General features: G+C 47.1%; 1 protein-coding gene across 1 annotated transcript in view; it reads left to right on the top strand.

The window, feature by feature from the left end:
- LOC142559393 (arylsulfatase B-like) overlaps positions 1–14877 on the top strand; it is a 250385-nt gene extending 235508 nt beyond the window's left edge. The window contains exon 10 of the mRNA XM_075670995.1: positions 14574–14877. Within this exon, the coding sequence (XP_075527110.1) occupies positions 14574–14777 (204 nt within the window). The 3' untranslated portion in view covers positions 14778–14877. The remainder of the gene's footprint in view (positions 1–14573) is intronic.
- The last annotated feature ends 3842 nt before the right edge of the window (positions 14878–18719 follow it).

Below are 18719 nucleotides of genomic sequence, written 5' to 3' on the forward strand. Positions count from 1 at the left end.
CGAGTTCGTAACTGACGAGTGAACGAGGCCAGCTAAGAAACTCTGTCGAAGGAAGTGAATTTTCAGGTCCATTTGGTGCTGCAGTGATTTAAAATATGGCACTCCTGACTTCGTGTGATGTGGTGAATGAACCGTGTGGAAGTTGGGTTGGTCAACCGCGGCGTGTTTCGTGTGGTGTCGGTTGACTCAAGTGTCACGGCCAAGCTCTGCGCTGTTTCCAGTGGTAAAGATAACTTCCGAAAGCGAAATACACTAGTAGCCGAACTATTGCAAGTACTTACATAATCAGCCGTGCCGCCTGTTTCAGCTGACACTGCGCTCTTCTATTCGGCATGTGAATCCAGTTCAGTACAAGTTCACTGTACTCATTCACTCACTTCTTTCTAGTGCGTCCGTCTTTTGGGCTAGTTGGGCATAAATCGCTCGTGTACCAATCAAGAACACTGACGCACTGGAAGCATACGTGACGATGCAGTCATGTTTGAGTCAGTGTGTCGTTATAGTTGAGCACTGCAAAAAGAAATTATCTGTTTGCAACGTGTGCCCTGTGTGCAGTGCATAGCAGGAGCTGCATCATGCAAGACCTATGCGTGTAGCAGCGTATACCACGATTGCTTCGATGCCCGCTTCAGAAGCAGCAAGTACTGAGTCAATGAAACTGTATTTGATTTTTTATCTCACTTTTTGCTTATGGAAAGTGTAGATGGTGTGAGTGCATTGTGGGGAAGGTGAAAAGGTGTCGTCAGTGTTTTGTGCAGTCAGTATGCTTAAACTGCTGGAATCCCTTCAGCTTCTACTAAAATGTTTCTTGCTGCGATACTATAAATTGTAGTCAGGACAAAGATCTACTCAAAACCAACTTACTAATGCATCTGCGCAGAATGTGTTTGATTAACAAGTTAACGCTTCCACAACAACAATATGCCTATGCACAGCACATGTGCTTAGAATAAATACATTCCGTAAAGGTGAACGACTGGGATCAAACTTTGTAGTAGCCCCGTAAAAAAGTGCTTCCATGCGTATCAGCCACAACGAAACTGCTGCACGTCCAACCTTCTTCCTTGGAGGCACTTCTATAAAGACTGTTCGGGCCCTTCCCATTCTGGGTGTAGCATTTAGCTGTTCTCTCAACTTTTCCGCATATGTCACCAGCACTGTATGTAAGCACCAGCCCTTTCTTGGGTTTGTGTCGCGTGTCTCCCTTCCCTGATGACCTAAGGTTTTCCGAGCACTCTACACTTCTATCATTCTGTCACGACTTGAGTACTGCTCATCAGTATAGTTCCCGTACCAAACTCGCGACGCTAACAAACTCAAGCTTGTTCAGCGCCGGACAATACGCACCCTTTACTCCCGTCTTTTCGGTTGTCACAAGCTCATGCCAGCCTTCGAGGATTGCCTCAAACCCCTCAAGTAGCACACCCTGCAATACCAGCACAACATTGCACTAGTCTATACTGCAGGGTGCTTGACGACTCTCTGGACAGCACTAATATTTCTTCAGTTCGTCTGAACAAGTGGTCAGCACAGTCTGAGCCCTCATCGCGCCTCTATGGCCCGACACCACTACTCCATGATTATATCTGGCATGCAGAGCTTTCTCTCCACCCCCCTGGCGATTTGGATTCTCCTTCCTTGGAACCAGACTGAATTGGCACTCGTGTGTGTTGTGCACCTGTGAAATGTGTGCGTGTGTGCCGTGCTGTGTTATTGATCAAGTGTGTGTGCACATGGAGAGGAAGGAAGTGTCTTCTGCATCCTGCAAATTCCTGCTCTAGATGGCTGGTTATCAGATGCTCTAACATACAGGCATCAGCCTTCTTTTTAGTCTAGTGTGCCAAGTTACCACTAAGATTATTATTGTTGTTATTATTATTATTGTTATTATTAGAATCATCACTTTGACCACGTTCATTGTGTTGAAGCCAGCGTGACACATAATTCAAAATATTTCTGGAGCTTTGTGGGCTCTCCCTTCTAAAAAGAGTGCCAAAGATGTACGTCTTCTTCATGAAAATAGTGGTGTTGTCTCGAACACTGCTGATGCCTTTGCAGAACATTTCTGTTTGCTATATGGTGTGAAATATGCTTCAAGTAACCTTCCTTCTCAGTCTGGCGCAGTGTATGCTAACAGTCAATGAAAACCTCGTTTCCAAGTATATGAAGTGCCTTAAACTTTGCCTTAAACTTTCCCTTTCTTGTGGTGCTGATGGTATTTCCTCCACAGAGCTTAACCCTTTGAGACGCTGTCTACACAATTGGGCACAGCAGGAGCGTGCATCAATAGCAAAAGCACTGATGAAAGTAATGGTATTTAAAATGTGTTTCATACATCTTGAAACACTTATTATTGGAACTGTGCTGCAATTTTGAATAACGTGCAGAATGTTTTAACAAAATGAGTGGGAAGGTAGACGGCTGGGTGTTGTTACTCTGTGTCAGTACGTTGTATGTAGCGAGTTCACTTCTTTCATTGTTTTTTACAATGTCGTGCACCAGGCATAATTGTCAAGTGGCTGGATAAGTGCTTTTCAAGCTTTTCAAAACACAATATAGTACATGTTCTCATATTTTGTGTTCCTGTAGTGAGTTTTCGCATGGAGTCGAAATTTTGTAAACTTGACAAAACTCGCTAAACAATTGAAAATTCTTAATATTTGCTGCAGCTGTACACTTTCTATGATTCTGAGTATGCAAGAGATGTGGTGAAAGCAACTTTTCAATCAACGGGATAAAGTGGTGTCTGAAAGGGTTAAGACGTATGGAAGCATACTTGTTCCTCGTTCTCACAAGCATCTTCAATAGTTCCCTAAAGTCTAGTACCTCTTCTAGCACTCGGAAGGTAGCATGAGCATTGCCCATGCACAAATCAGGTGCTGGATGTGCAGTTACTAACTGCCGACCTATATCTATCCTCTTCAGTGCGTCAGGTGTTTGAATCGATATGGGATTCCTCGCTTTCTGTTAGTGCTAAGAGCATTTTAATAAATGAACAGCATGACTATGTGTGCCGACAACTTAAAAACTATTTCAGACTGTCAACAGTGTTCATCACTGCATCGACTTCCAAAAAGACATTTTTTCACTCTCAAACTGGTGCAGAAAAAATAAGTACTCTTAAATGCTTCCAACACTAGGGCATTAAGTTATATGCACAAAACGCACCATGTGAAATTTTGATACACCCTACGTGATGCTCCACTCCTTAGGGTCGATGAAATGAAAGATCTTGGTGTGTACTTCGACAAAATGCTAAGCTTCTCTTCACATAGATAATTACACAACATGCCCTTCACGCTCTTAGAATTGCATGCCGTATATTGCATGATTTCCACTCACCTGTTGTGTTTCTGAAATTCTGCTGTGTGCCTCCAACTACTAGAGTATGCCTCTGTAGGAGGGGGGTGCAATGAGCAAATCTAATTCTGACCTCATTGAACGCATCCAGAATAAAATGATGTCTATCTTCAAGCACCACTTTTGCCATTCTGGCAACTACAGTTGAGCCTTCTCAAATATACTTCAACTCGCACCTCTAGATTCAAGTCTTAATTAATCGCACCTTTTGTTCCTGTATAAGGTGGTCCATGACATTATACATTCCTTAAAGCTCGTTAAGTGCACCAGTACAAAGGCTCTCTAGCTGTTCCTGGGCACTACAATGAAAATTTGAATGATTGATTATTATCGTAGTATAAAATTGTGCTTTTCAAGTATGTACTAGTATACTATTTTAGTGCAGTAGCTTTTGGGCAATTAAAAAAAGGGCATGAATTAAGAAGAGAGAGAGAAAATGATAAATGAAAGGTAGGGAGGTTAGGAGGCACGATGGATGCTGACCTTGTTAGAGAAGGACACCTGTGGTCGTCGTTCTGGCATGAATTAGGAAAGTGCAATAATATGCTATGTGCCTGATCATATGCATTGTGCTATTAATTTCTTCTGTCTGAGTTTTAATAATGGCTGGCTACTGTATGCAGTTTTGTGCAATAAAATATGCCACAGCAATTATTGCGTGCCTCGCAGAACAAATTGAATATATCTTTCTCAGTCAAGACATCATAGCAGGCTGAAAACAATAAACTGCAATTTTTCTTCTTGTGGTGACGAAGTGTATAAATTGTGAAAATAACCTGTTTATATATTTCTTATACTATGCAAATGAGCTGCTCCCATGCATGCGAATAAGTGCTTCAATAGTACGACTTGGCAAAGGGCAACGAAAGACTCCTATTAAAACCCTCTAATTCTCAAGCTTGTATTATCTGACGGTATGTCATTTCATTAATGTAAAGAAAGCCAAACTTGATATGTGGAAACCAGTTACAATAGAACATGGCCCTTACACTGTGAAAATGTTTTGTAGCAATAAACTCAATGTGAAGGCCTCCAGATGCGGTGTTGATGCATCAAAACAACCTAGAATAATAGAGGTGCTCCATGGGCTAGATTTGGCAGAATCAAGAATTGGGGGGAGACAAGATACGAATTACATACATTTTAGCTATTCTAGTTTTTTTTTTTATGTGAGCGCTACAGGTGTTTCAATTCTGTTTTGCTGATTTTCTCAGAAGCCACTTTTTCATGTTTCTCTCATGCACCAACAAGCATAATTATATTGACACGGATGCTTTATCTGTATCCGGTTACCGTATTTCACCGGCTAAAAAATGTTAAAACGTTATCGCTCGGTGCAGGATGCACCTGAACGTATCGGAAGTTTCGCGAATGTTATCGATGGTTCTGTCTGTTGTCGACGAACCTTGCTAATCTGATTGCATACGCGACACGAATTGTGTTGTAGTTTCTGGAAGGCGCGCGGGCACCAGCGAATAGGCTAACTTTCGACGACTGACGTATGCAAACCGACGCGCTTGACCCGCAGATGAGATTTTCTACGATTGCCGACATTGCTCGCCGCTATCGTTGCCATTGAGCCGGCACTATTTATTTACCGTCACTACTACGTGGCAATATTTCCAACACAGATTTTTTTCAGTTATACCATTGCACGCCTAATTCTTACATAGTTGGCTGTGCAATAAGCTACCAAAAAATGAAATGGTACAACAGTTTTTGATATATGGCATCGTCGTGCAGGTGTTTGCAAAGCGATCTTGCAGACAGACGACGCGCGAGCGCTGATGTCGATATTTTGTACACTATTGTTACTTCAAAAATAAAAACGAACTGTTGCGGCAGGTGTATATTCATTATGCAAACGTGTTTTTTGTATCTAAAAGCACATACAGATCACAACCTTATTGTTTCAAGCTTAGTTTACAGCAGGCTGTTTTAGGCCGGACTTTGACGGATGAAGACGGAATAGTCCAGCAACAGTGCGCCGCAGCCGAGGAGCGAGCTTCGGCGCGCGTCGGAGCTTGTCTCCAGTGGTTGCGCGCCCTTTCCCTCCAGCCGAAGCGAAGCGACGCGTTCGCTTGCCAGCGCGCGCCGAAGCTTTCGGCGCGTGCCAGTGGTTGGGGCATAAGACGCACCACGTGGACCACTTCAGATCGGGCGCGGCGCCGCTGTGAACGCGAAATACCGTTTGGAACGACCTCATAGTCCCGTGCGCCAATACGTCGGATGACCTTGTAGAGTCCGAAATAGCGTTGCAATAGTTTCTCATTCAGTCCTCGTCGGCGTATCGGGGTCCATACCCAAACACGGTCGCCGGGGTGCTACTCGACGAAGCGCCGTCGGAGGTCGGCTGTCGGTACGCTGCTGGTTCTTGATCCGTGGCGGGCGAGCTGTCGGGCTTCTTCGACGCGCTGGAGATAGGATGCGGCGTCAAGATTCTCCTCGTCAGTGACGTGCGGCAGCATGGCGTCGAGCGTCGTCGTCGGGTTCCTGCCGTAAACCAACTTGAACGGCGTGATCTGTGTTGTTTCTTGCACCGCCGTGTTGTAAGCGAAGGTTACATACGGCAGGACCGCGTACCACGTCTTGTGCTCGGCGTCGATGTAAATTACTAGCATATCGGCGAGAGTCTTGTTCAGGCGCTCCGTGAGACCATTCGTTTGCGAATGGTAGGCAGTTGTCCTCCTGTGGCTTGTCTGGCTATATTGCAGAATGGCTTGGGTGAGCTCTGCTATAGAAGCCGTTCCTCTGCCGGTGATGAGGACTTCTGGGGCACCATGTCGCAGCAGGATGTTCTCGACGAAAAATTTCGCCACTTCGGCTGCGCTGCCTTCTGGAAGAGCTTTAGTTTCAGCGAAGCGGGTCAGATAGTCCGTCGCTACGACAATCCACTTATTCCCGGATGTTGACGTCGGAAACCGCCCCAACAAATCCATCCCAATCTGCTGGAATGGTCGACGAGGAGGTTCGACCGGCTGTAGTAACGCTGCTGGCCTTGTCGGTGGTGTCTTGCGTCGTTGACAGTCTCGGCATGTCTTGACGTAACGGGCGACGTCGGCGGTCAGACGCGGCCAGTAATACCTTTCCTGTATCCTCGGCCGCGTCCGGGAGAATCCGAGGTGCCCAGCGGTTGGATTGTCGTGTAAGGCGTGCAGTACTTCTGGACGCAGAGCTGACGGTACAACAAGAAAGTAGCTGGCGCGGACTGGTGAGAAGTTCTTCTTCACAAGCAGGTTGTATTGTAGCGCGAACGAAGACAGCCCGCGCTCAAATGCCCTAGGGACAACGTCGGGGTTTCCTTCCAAATACTCGACGAGGCTTTTAGCTCCGGGTCTGCTCGCTGCTGTTTAGTGAAGTCTTCCGCGCTTATTATTCCAAGAAAGGCGTCGTCGTCGTCGTCGTCGTCGTCGTCTTGCGGCGGGAGGTCGATGGGGGCGCGTGATAAGCAGTCGGCGTCAGAGTGTTTTCTTCCGGACTAGTATATTACGGTGATGTCATATTCTTGCAGTCTGAGGCTCCACCGCGCCAGCCGTACTGAAGGGTCCTTTAAGTTAGCTAACCAACACAATGCGTGATGGTCGCTGACGACTTTGAATGTCCTGCCATAGAGGTAAGCCGAATTTTTCTGTAGCCCACATGATGGCAAGGCATTCCTTTTCAGTCGTAGAGTAATTGCCTTCCGCTTTTGACAGCGACCGGCTAGCGTACGATATAACCCGTTCATGTCCGTCTTTCCTCTGGACTAGAACGGCACCGAGGCCTAGGCTACTGGCGTCAGTGTGAATTTCAGTATTGGCGTCCTCGTCGAAGTGTGCAAGTCCTAGTGGCGACTGCATGTGTCGTTTCAGTTCTTGAAATGCGTCGGCCTGTGGCGTTTCTCACTTGAAGTCGACATCACATTTCGTTCAATGTGTTAGCGGCTCCGCGATGCGTGAAAAGTCCTTGACAAAGCGCCTATAGTGGGCACACATGCCAAGGAACCTGCGCACTGCCTTCTTGTCGATTGGCTGCGGGAACTTTGCGATGGCAGCTGTCTTCTGCGGGTCGGGGCGTAACCGAGATTTGCTGATGACGTGGCCTAGGAATAGAAGCTCTTCGTAAGCGAAGCGACACTTTTCCGGCTTCAGAGTGAGCCCTGATGGCCTCTAATACTGTCGGAAGCCGCTTAAGGTGATCGTCGAATTTTCCGGCGAAGACGACGACGTCATCCAAGTAAACAAGGCAGGTGTGCCACTTCAGTCCTGTTAAAACCGTGTCCATCACGCGCGGGAACGTTGCAGGCGCCGAGCACACTCCAAATGGCATAACCTAGAACTCATAGAGGCCGTCTAGCGTGATGAAGGCGGTCCTTTCGCGATCCCTTTCGCAAACTTCTATTTGCCAGTAGCCAGACTTGAAGTCCATCGATGAGAAGTATTTAGCGTTGCAGAGCCGATCCAATGCGTCGTCTATCCGTGGGACGGGGTATACGTCTTTCTTCGTGATTTTGTTAGGTCGACGATAATGGACACAAAAACGTAGGGTTCCGTCCTTTTTTTTCACTAAAACAACTGGAGACGCCCACGGGCTTTTCAACGGCTGGATGATGTCGTCGCGCAGCATTTCGTCGACTTGTTGCCTAATTGCTTCACGTTCTCGCGTCGAAACTCGGTAAAGGCTCTGGCGGAGTGGTCGAACGCACTCTCCGATTATTATGCGATGCTTTGCGACTGGTGTTTGTCGAATCCTCGATGACGTTGAAAAGCAGTCTTTGTATCGTCGAAGCATACTTCTGAGCTGTTGCCGCTTAATCACGGGGATACTTGGATTTATGTTGAAGTCTGGCTCGAACTACGGTCGTCGGGGTAGATGCGACAGAATGCGAGAGGACAAACGCATTGCTGGTTTCCAGAATTTCCTCGATGTATGCGATCGTCGTGCCCTTGTTGATGTGCTTGAACTCCTGGCTGAAGTTTGTCAGTAACACTTTCGTGTTTCCTCCGTGCAGTCGAGCGATCCCTCTTGCGACGCAAATTTCACGGTCGAGCAGTAGACATTGGTCGCCTTCGATGACGCCTTCCACGTCAGCGGGCGTTTCAGTGCCGACCGAGATAACAATGCTGGAGCGAGGCGGGATGCTCACTTGATCTTCGAGCACACTCGAGGCGTGGTGACTACGAAGGTTCTCCAGCGGTATCGCTTGATCTATTGACTTCGACTTCAGGTTGATGATTGCGCCGTGTTGGTTCAGGAAGTCCATGCCGAGAATGACGTCTCGTGAACACTGTTGCAGGATAACGAAGGTGGCAGGGTAAGTCCGGTCATGAATGGTAATTCTTGCCGTGCAGATTCCAGTCTGCGTGATGAGGTGTCCTCCAGCAGTCCTAATTAACGGGCCTTCCCATGCAGTCTTAACTTTCTTCAACTGGGCTGCGATGGGTCCACTCATGATGTAGTAATCGGTTCCTGTGTCTACTAAGGCGGTGACTGCGTGGCCGTTGAGAAGCACGTCGAGGTCTGTGGTTCTTTGTCTTGCGCTACAGTTAGGCCTTGGCGTCGGATCACGGCTGCATCGCGTTGGCCTGTGGCTGATACGTGGCGTCGTCAGGTGGTCTTTCGTCGGCGTATTCTTTGCTTCCAGTCTTCGTCAGGATGGCGGCGTGTCGTTGTTACGTCGTCGAGGTAGTCTCTTCGTAGTCTTCGTAGGCGGCGGAGGATCTTCGTCAGTTCGACGAACAGCAACCACACCCCCATCGGTTGCTGCTTTTAGTTTTCCGGATATGGACTCACGGATCGGCCCCAGGCTGGGCCAGTGTATGGACGGTGCTGCGGCGACAGGTAGCGGCCTGGTGACGGCGAACGGGACGGTCATCGAGGGCTCCACTGTATAGCGGCAAGGTATCAGCGATGTCACGAGGGCGTTGACCTTCCCTCGGGCGCTGTGCGTTGACGGCGACTCCTCGCAATCCCAGGTCGCGGTATGGGCATCGGCGGTACACATGGCCGGCTTCGCCGCAGTGGTAGCAGAGCGGGCGGTGGTCGGGGGCGCGCCAAATGTCCGTCTTCCTCGCGTAGGTTCGCTGGGCGACGGGTGGTCGTGCTGGCGGCGGCGGCGCCGGACAACGGAACTGCGGCGTGACAGGGCCCTGGCGCGGTCGCGGAGGGGGACCTTGACGGCGTGCGACGGCGGCGTAGGTCATCGCTTCTGGCTGGGGCTGCGGTAATTGAGATCGCACCTCAGCAGCTCCCAGCGAACGCTGAACCTCATATTTCACGATCTCAGCGATCGAGGCTACTTGAGACTGCGACGAAGGCAAGACCTTGCGCAGTTCTTCGCGCACAATGTCCCTTATGGTCTCTTGGAGATCAACGGAGCCCAGCGCTTGGATGGCGCACTGATGCGTGAGCACTTGGCGGTTATATTGCCTAGTGCGCATTTCTAACGTTTTCTCAATCGTTGTAGCCTCTGTCAGGAACTCAGCTACGGTCTTCGGTGGGTTTCGGATTAGTCCGGCGAATAGCTCTTGCTTTACGCCTCGCATCAAGAAACGCACTTTTTCTCTTCGGACATTTCCGGGTCGGCGTGCCGGAAAAGACGGGTCATTTCTTCTGTGAATATGACGATGGTCTCATTGGGTAGTTGGCCTCGGGTTTCCAGCAGAACTTCGGCCCTTTCTTTTCGGTCAACGCTCGTGAACGTCCTCAAGAAGTTACTGCGGAACAAGTCCCATCTTCCAAGGAGAAGTACACGTGTCGTAGCTTATCCTCAGAGGTCCAGTTATTGAAGGTCGAGATCCTTTCGAATGTTTCTAGCCAGGTTTCAGGATCCTCCGACGTAGCTGCACGGAAGGTGGGGGGCTCTCTGGGTTGTTGAAGTACGATGGGTGACACTGGGGCAGCCATTGTGGTTGTCTTGGCCACAATCTTCTTGGTCTTCTCAGGTAGAAGTCCTTGCTCCGGGGGCAGTTGTAGACGACGGCTTGCTCGATGGTCCGTGACTACGTTGGTGCTCTTTTTACGGTCCGGGTTTGGACCACGGCTTGTCGGGAGCGTTCAGTACATGGACGAAAAGCACCTCCACCAGATATCACGTGGTGGTGACGTTGAAGAACACAGTAGGAATGCTGTGAAAGACAAAACTAACATGAGTGGGCGAACATGTGCCCACATAAACAGGCAACACTTATTCAACTCAACGATAGCGGTAATAGCAACGATAGCGATAGCGATAACACTCAACGATAGCGGCGAACATGGTCGGCGATCGTCGAAAATCTGATCAGCCGGTCAAGCGCGTCGGCTTTTATAGATCAGTCGTCGAATGTTTCAGAGAAACCGCTGGGACCCGCGTGTCTTCCACAAAGTTCTACACTATATTCGCGTCGCGCATACATGCGATCAAAATACACAAGGTTCGGTCAGAGACAGCGGATAGAATCATCGATAACATTCCAGAAACTTCCGTTACATGCAGGCGCGTCCTGCGCTGTGCGATAACATTTGTTAGGTGGTAAAGCGTGTCGCCCGATAAAGACAAACAAGTACACGTGTCAGTATTGAGTAAAAATAAGTTCAGAAAGACGATGACTGTACATAGCAGGAATACTAAGAATACGGTCCACGATGAAATAGGAAACATGTTCGTGATAGGGCAAGTTGTGAATAAAACGGGCAGCTCTCTTGCATGAGGTAGATATTGTTACGGGGTTAAAAACAGTCAGACGTACATTTACAAGATATTTACAATAATTGTAGCAGCTGACAACATGGTAGACAGCGTGCGAAGTTCAGAGCGTCATCTTCTTCCGACCACGATTAAAACATTTTCTTCGTCAGCGTGTCACATGACCGCAGGCGGATGAAGCACCGGCTCGCTGCTGGTTAGGAGGCAGGCTAATGATACAACTTAAGACGCGACGTGGACCACATCGGAGCGTTGCTGAGCCACGGTTAGCTCAAGAGGGGCGATTTCGTACGGGACGTCAGTTACTTGACGTCAGTAAATTAAGACACGGTAAGGGCTAGAGTAGCGTGAAAGTAACTTCTCCGAGAGGCCAACGCGTTGCGACGGCGACCAAAGGAGAACCAGAGCGCCCTGTGTGTAATGGACGTCACGATGACGGGCGTCATATAAGCGCCGCTGATTGTCCTGCGACTCCACAATCGACGTCAGGCAATATGGCGTGCTTCTTGTGCTTTGAGTATGGCTTCACGGGCGTACCCGGATGTGGAATTCAGACTAGCAGGCAGAACGGTGTCGAAAGATAGCGTAGGGTTGCGGCCAAACAAGATGAAGATTGGAGAGAAGCCTGCGGTATCATGGCGAGACGAATTATAGGCGAAGGTAACGAACGGCAGTGGAACGTCCCAGTCGCGATGGTCAGCGGAGACATACATCGACAGCATGTCACTAAGGGTGCGGTTAAGGCGCTCGGTTAGACCGTTCGTTTGTGGATGGTAAGCAGTAGCAAGTTTGTGTTTAGTCGCGCACGAGTGTAGAATGTCATTGACATTTTTAGAAAGAAAGTAACGGCCTCGGTAGGTGAGGAGCTGTCAAGGGGCGCTGTGGTGAAGGATGACGTTCTCTAGGAGGAAGTCGGCGACATCGGTTACACAGCTTGTCGGAAGAGCCCGTGTGATTGCATGTCGGGTGGCGTAGTCTGTTGCTACAGCAATCGGCTTGTTTCCCGAAGCAGACGTAGGAAATTAAAGGGCCTAAAAGGCCAACACCTACACGGAAGAATGGTTCTGATGGTGCATCAAGTGGTTGAAGGCGACGAGCAGGGAGTGTGGTCGGCTTTTTGCGTCGTTCACAAAGGTCACACCAGCGACAATATCAAATTGTTTTGAGACGCAACTCCCCAAATGAGGATACAGTAATGAAAACTGAAAGGAATTAAATAAAAATATAGCTGACGTTTGAGGTGCCTGAGTAATAAGGTACGATGTATGTTTAACATACCTATCGTTTTCGAAACACTGTATTACAAACTCTACATGCTGCGTCCATCGCAGGTTTTCGTGAAAATGAACTCTTAACGTTTTTTGTTACACGCTCTAGCACCTCAGATCGGAACGTAATTAAGTTGTTGGATATAACCGGTTTATTAATGGCGTGGAATATTATAAACGTCATCTTGCTTACATCTAGTTGTAGTTGATCGACATATAACCATTCTGATAAATGCTGTAGCCAGGTATTTGCCAAAGGTACAAGAGTAGCCAACCTAGCAGAAGAAAAGAAAATGCTTGTGTCATCTGCATAAAGAACTATTTTGGGAGCGTGAGGAGAAGAAACAGTTTCATCAATGTAGAGAAGGAACAGTGTAGGGCCTAGAATTGATCCTTGTATTTAATAGATTGCGCTCGGTTTGACAGGCAGCTGCAAACCAAACAGAGATGTACCACGCATTCCATACCGTGGAAGCGTAGCAACGAGAATGTTGTGTTTAGCAGAATCAAATGCCTTCTTGAAGTCTAAAAAATGCCTAAGGTATATAAATGGTTTTCCACACTAGGTGTAAGTTTTTCCTTAATATAAAGTAACATACTTTCAGTTGATTTGCCTTTCTGGAAACTGTATTGATGTCGCGATAGCATATAGCGCCTGTGCCCATTTCAGTGCAATTATACCTTGCAGATTCTACTATGGGAGTTGTCAAATAACCTTTGTGAGCCTGTGTTATTGTTGCTTTTTGTATTGCTGTTTCTTTTGTATTTCTTGTATTTGTATCGACCGTCCTGCTTGAACCACGAGTCCGCAGTATTGTATAAATAAATAAATAAATAAATAAACAAATAAATAAATAAACTGTAGGTTATTTGCCAAGTGATGTATTGTTTTATAGGTCTCTTACCTAATGTTGATGCCTGTTTAAGATAAGATAGCTCAGAGCTTCGTCATGTTGCCTGAATAAAGCTTTTTCTCTTACTCCACAGGATTTGTATTTAGGGTGCTTCGTTTTCAGCTGAAGCCTAATACAGTGTACTGCACTTAAGCAGAACTCGAGGGGACCGAAAAATGCGCTCCCTTTATCCAAAGTTTCTTACATAGGCGAAGGGTACAAGATCACCAACAGTCATTTTATTCGAAAAGCTTTTCAGTGTTTAATGTATAAAGTTGGGCTAGTTGGTGTTGATGCATTTGCTGTGACATAGTTACTAGTGCTAACAAGACTAGCGGAACAAAAGTTGGGACAGGACAGAGTGCTAGAATTCAACAGAGTGTATTGATATTTAATTCTGTTGTAACCACTGAGACATTACAGCGCATATATTGTAGCTTCTTTTATGCAAGGCTGTGCTCATGCACGAAAGGATGCCCAATAATTCTGCGCAGTTCTCGTGTTCAAAATAGCGCTGCAGACATTCACCTGAATATCTTGCCGTCTGGTCCGAAACAGCAATGCGCACTGCAACAGGAGACAGAAGACGTTGGGGCGACGGTGATTAGCTGTATACCAGAAGTTCGGTGCAGGGGCATCAGCGGCCGTACGATCCTGGCGAGTGGCAGTAGGGATACGAGAATACGCACTAGTGTATGCCGCAGACGGAATGGGACCCCTGTTCGGGCAGTGATGAGTGATGTGGTCAGTGATGCAGCAGTGGAAAGGTGAGCCATTTAGCCGGGTTGTGGCGGGAAAGGATTGTCGGGGAGAGCCGCGGGGACGCTGCTGCAAACTGGCTCCGGGGGGTCGACGGGGACACGGAGTTGAGACTAGCGTTTTCAAATTCTTCTCAGGAAATCGCCTGGATCATCGCAATCGTGGCTCGTGATAGATCGGTATGCGTCGCGGAGAAGGATGGCGAATAGCCCGCCACGAGCTCGCGGCGAATGACGCAAGTTACGATGTTAGATGTGGTTCGTTGACGGGGATGGTCCTCACAAGTCTACATAGCAGCAGTATTGGGCAGGCGCTAAACGTGCAGCCTGATCAGTGTGCTCTTGGCTTGTTCGAAGCGCTGGCATTCCTTGATCGCTTCAGTAGCAGAGACGTTGGCGAAAACCGCCAAGCTGAAGGCGTCGCCTGTGATATTATTTAATATGCGTACCACTTTGTCTATATGTCTCAGTGCGTGTACAGAGAGTTGCTTCTGTGATTATTCTTTCTTCTAGTGTTAGTTTTGTTCATCCCTTGCTGTTCGTGCTGTGGGAGAGCCTTATGTTTTAGATCCTCTGTTTCGACTCTAGCAGGATTGAGAGTCTTATTGAAATGAAGTGGTTCTTACAGATTCTGCAGCTCATGATGGAGAGGTTACGACACTACGAGTCGATTTCTGTGCCGCCCAAGGATGACCTGCTCGATAACAGAGGCTTTCCGGAACGCAACAACTGCACCTGGTCTCCCTGGGTAGGCAAGAGGAGCAGCCCGCTAACCCGGTGCAGTCACGAGTCCATCGCCTCACTCGCCAGGGCGATGTCAGAGCGGCCCTAAGTTGCTCCAAGTGACGTGAAGTAACGTCTTGTAAACTTAGCAACAAACTTTCTAAATAAAGTGAGTTTTCATTTATGTTAAAGGAACACTGATATGACATTTACAACTTTCTTTTTAGTTGAATGAGAGTTAAAACCCACTCAACCATACAGAAAATAGTGGCAAGCGTCAGTACGCCAGAAGCGATTTACCCCGATACTTATGAACCAATTTTGACTCTAATGCAGTCAGAAGAAACAGGTGCAGTATTCTTTATTTATTTATTTTATACATCAGCAACACGACGTAACCCTACGTAGCGAGGTAGCCACACGTCAACAAGTTTTGCTCTGTTTCATCACGTCACAAAATGTCAATGGCGCCAGATCCGACACCCTAAGACCAATTCTATTCTATCGAAATAATATGTGCCTTCCAGTATTGATACTTCCTAAAGAAGTACGATCCTTTTATGCACGAAACGCATCTAGTAGAGTCGCTACAATTTAAAAGAATCTACATCTGTGTTGATTTAATGACAACTTTCCCTTTTTGAATCTTCAAGACCATAGTCTGCGAGTTTTCCTTTGCCATATAGCGTTTCAAGCACTGTCCTATAGGGCGTGAACCTTGTTCAGAGAGCAAATTGTTTGTTTAATCTCGCACGATTAGTCAGAATTGCGCTTTTGTCAGCAAAACACTGTCTGAACCGTTATAAAATAACACACTTGGGTAACTGCTTCCCAGTTAATCGACGCAGCTAACTGTAGGTGCAGCCAAGTCACTGGATATTTGGCGAGCAAACGGTCTTCTAAAGTGGTTTTAATGTGATTAGCATTCTTAGGATACTTCACGCACTTTCTGCGGGCGATCCATTTATCGACGTATCGGTGAGTTATCATTCTCAGGATACTTCATGCACTTTCAGAGGGCTTGCTATCTCTTGCCATACGTCTGCTGAAGACGAAAGGAAAGAGCTTTCGCTGGGAAAAGACAACTGTGTCATTCTACGTGCCAGCTATTCACCATGTGGCCAGCTGGTGCAGAACAAGACCACCGATTGCGTTGGTCGGGCTGTACGGTCAGCTCGTGGCTGCTCGTTTCGTTTTGCTTTACTTTGTACAAAATTGGTCAAGCATCGTGTAGTTTTTCTATAATTTTGGTTCCTACTTTTCCTTTTTTCCTATTTAAGCTTGAATCAGTTTTATTTGAAGTGATACATCTGAGGCCACGTTGATTTCCTGGAACCCTCCTGGGCAGGGCCCTCCTGGACGGCCTCTCTCAAATTTGATGAATTACCTTTGGAAACTTTTCTCCCCAGCGTCGTGAGCAGTATTTCCGTCATGCTGGTGCCCTCTGTAATGGTGCTATCGGACTCGAATAGCCCCAAAGCAATTCAAGAGCAGCTTCAAGCTGCGACTCTTCACTACCGGAGTATCACTGATGTTCGGCAGTTCGGTCGTGGTGGCATAATTTGCAGGCCGCCAGGTCATGCTTGCAAAGCAAATCTACTGTAGTGCTCATCGTTTGCCTATATTCCGGCGAGTTCGTTTATACCACCTCATCTTGCATGCACCGAGGGACTCCATGCACGGAGCTGACTCTCACCTAACCTTATCTGAAACCCTGGAGAAGCTCGTCATGGCCGCAGCTATAGCAGTTTACCACTGTAATCGCATTATCGAAAATATTAAGGTCCCCATTGAGGCAGTTAGTGCAACATCTGCTGGTACATCGTGGCAATCAGAAATCAAAGCATGACCTCTAGTCTTCAAGGATGAACCTCTTGCTCTTCACGCCCCCCACAATGCCTCAATTGCCGGAAATTTGGTCATAGTGCAGGTGGGTGCAAATCTGGGTTGCGCTGTTGCACATGTGGAGAGGGCCATACCGATACCAAGTACAATGCCCAAGCTGAGAAGTGTTGCCTCTGTGAAGGTGCACACGACTACGCAAACTGTCCCGTTCGTGTGCAAGAGACGCAAGTGCTAGAGGTTATTGACAAGATGAGGAGCTCTCGGAATTTGCTATGGGGCTGGTGAGGGGCCCTTTAAAGGGCCCCTCACCAGGCCACACAACAAGCTTTGGTTATACACTGGAAGTTGTTACATGTCCTCTAGGAAGCATTCTGCCACAAAAATGTTTCAAATCGGCTCATTGCGCCTGCTGTATTACGCGTGCGACGCTCTAACCATTTCCGCTACCGCGGTGCCGTTCTCCCATCCACTTTCTTGGGTATCTATGTTTTACTACTAGAACTAACTTTGGGAATGTTAGCCAGCGCCACCACTCGCAAACCTTCGCGACTGATGTGGAACCTACTCTCTGCCGCAGGCGTCACAAGTACGTGATCTTTTTGGTTGAAGGCAACTGGTCAATAAACCCACATATGCTACCTGCAGGCATCATTTTGCCAATTCGAGACCCTCGTTTTCTAATGAACGAGAAGAAAGGAGGTTAACCGAGGGGCATGATATTTAATAATCATATCATGAGAAGCCAACGAGCAAAGACACCAAGGACAACATAGGGGAAATTACTTGTACTAAGTGAATTAAAGAAATGATAATGGCAATAGAAGTGGATGAAAAAACAACTTGCAGCAGGTGGGGAACGATCCCAAGTCTTCGCATTACGCGTGCCGCAGTAGCTCAACTGGTAGAGCATTCAACGCATAATGCGAAGACAGAATCGTTCCCCACTTGCAGCAAGTTGTTCTTTCATCCACTTTTATTGCCATTCATTTATAATTTCTTTAATCCAATTAATAAGTATGAGTAATTTCCCCTATGTTACACTTGCAGTCTTTGCTTGTTGGCTTCTCATACCATAATTTATAGACTTTTACTCAATGAATATTTCTTCTTGATACTTTACAAGTTGTTTCATTATACATCAAGCCATGCAATGAACTAGGATTATTGAATTCTACTGATATCTTAAACCAGTCAGTTTTCTCCAAGTATCGCCTTGAGCAAAGGCAGAAATGCCTAGTAACACAAGTGAAAATGCCTGGATACTGTTTCATACAAAGCGTTTACATGAACCTGACAGAAGCTGGTCGAGTTTACTTGTCAGGCTGGAATTGTCCTGTCGAGTTCATGTAACTGCTTCCCAGTTAGGCTAAACAATTGTCGGGTTGAGCCAGCCCAACCTGTTTGCAGCGAGCATGTAAATTCGGCTGGGTTGGGCCAGCCAGCATCAAGATTTGCGCTGGATAACCGAGAGGTCAGCGTTTTATGCACTGGCAGTGACAATAGTATCAAGACATGGCAAAGACAAATGCTGTGCTGTTAACCTCACTGTAATGACAAGATCCATGAAATGCGTAGCAGGTGGCTATGGGCCCTGTGCGAATGCATCGGTGTCTTGGCTTGACACTGCGTTCCACAGTTGTCCAGACTTGTCAGAACCGAATTGATGTAAATGTGTTCTTATGTAGCAGGCAATGCTACGAAGGCTAGAGAGATTTCTCTCCTTGCTCACATTCGGGGCCAAAAATAGTGCACCACATATCAAAGAGTTATGTCAATACGCACCATGTAATATTATGTAAAATTAGGTTGCATAATTTTACATTGCGAAATAATGTACTTATTACATTAAAGAAAGGTATTGGATATCTGAATTTCATGATCATAAAAACAATTGCAGCGACATGCTTTTGCAACCTACCGGTGCGGCACATCCCCTGCGCTCGAGACCAAGATATAGTAAGTTTGCCTATAGTGGAAGCACAAATGTGCACAATATCTGATTTGAGGTAAACTTACGCCCACAAGTTGTAACGCATGAAGCAGGTCTTCCACACAAAATGTCAGCAGATCTAAAACTGCCTTGTGAAAGGCCCGGAATGAAACCTCTGACCGCACTACTTGCTTAGCTTCTGCGTCCTCGCCTGGAGTATAGTATACAACACCTGAAATGACGTCGTGTGTCCCAATGTTAGTAGGTCCAAATAAC

This window comes from Dermacentor variabilis, chromosome 10 (assembly GCF_050947875.1).
Source record: "Dermacentor variabilis isolate Ectoservices chromosome 10, ASM5094787v1, whole genome shotgun sequence".
In the NCBI taxonomy this organism is placed as follows: domain Eukaryota; kingdom Metazoa; phylum Arthropoda; class Arachnida; order Ixodida; family Ixodidae; genus Dermacentor; species Dermacentor variabilis.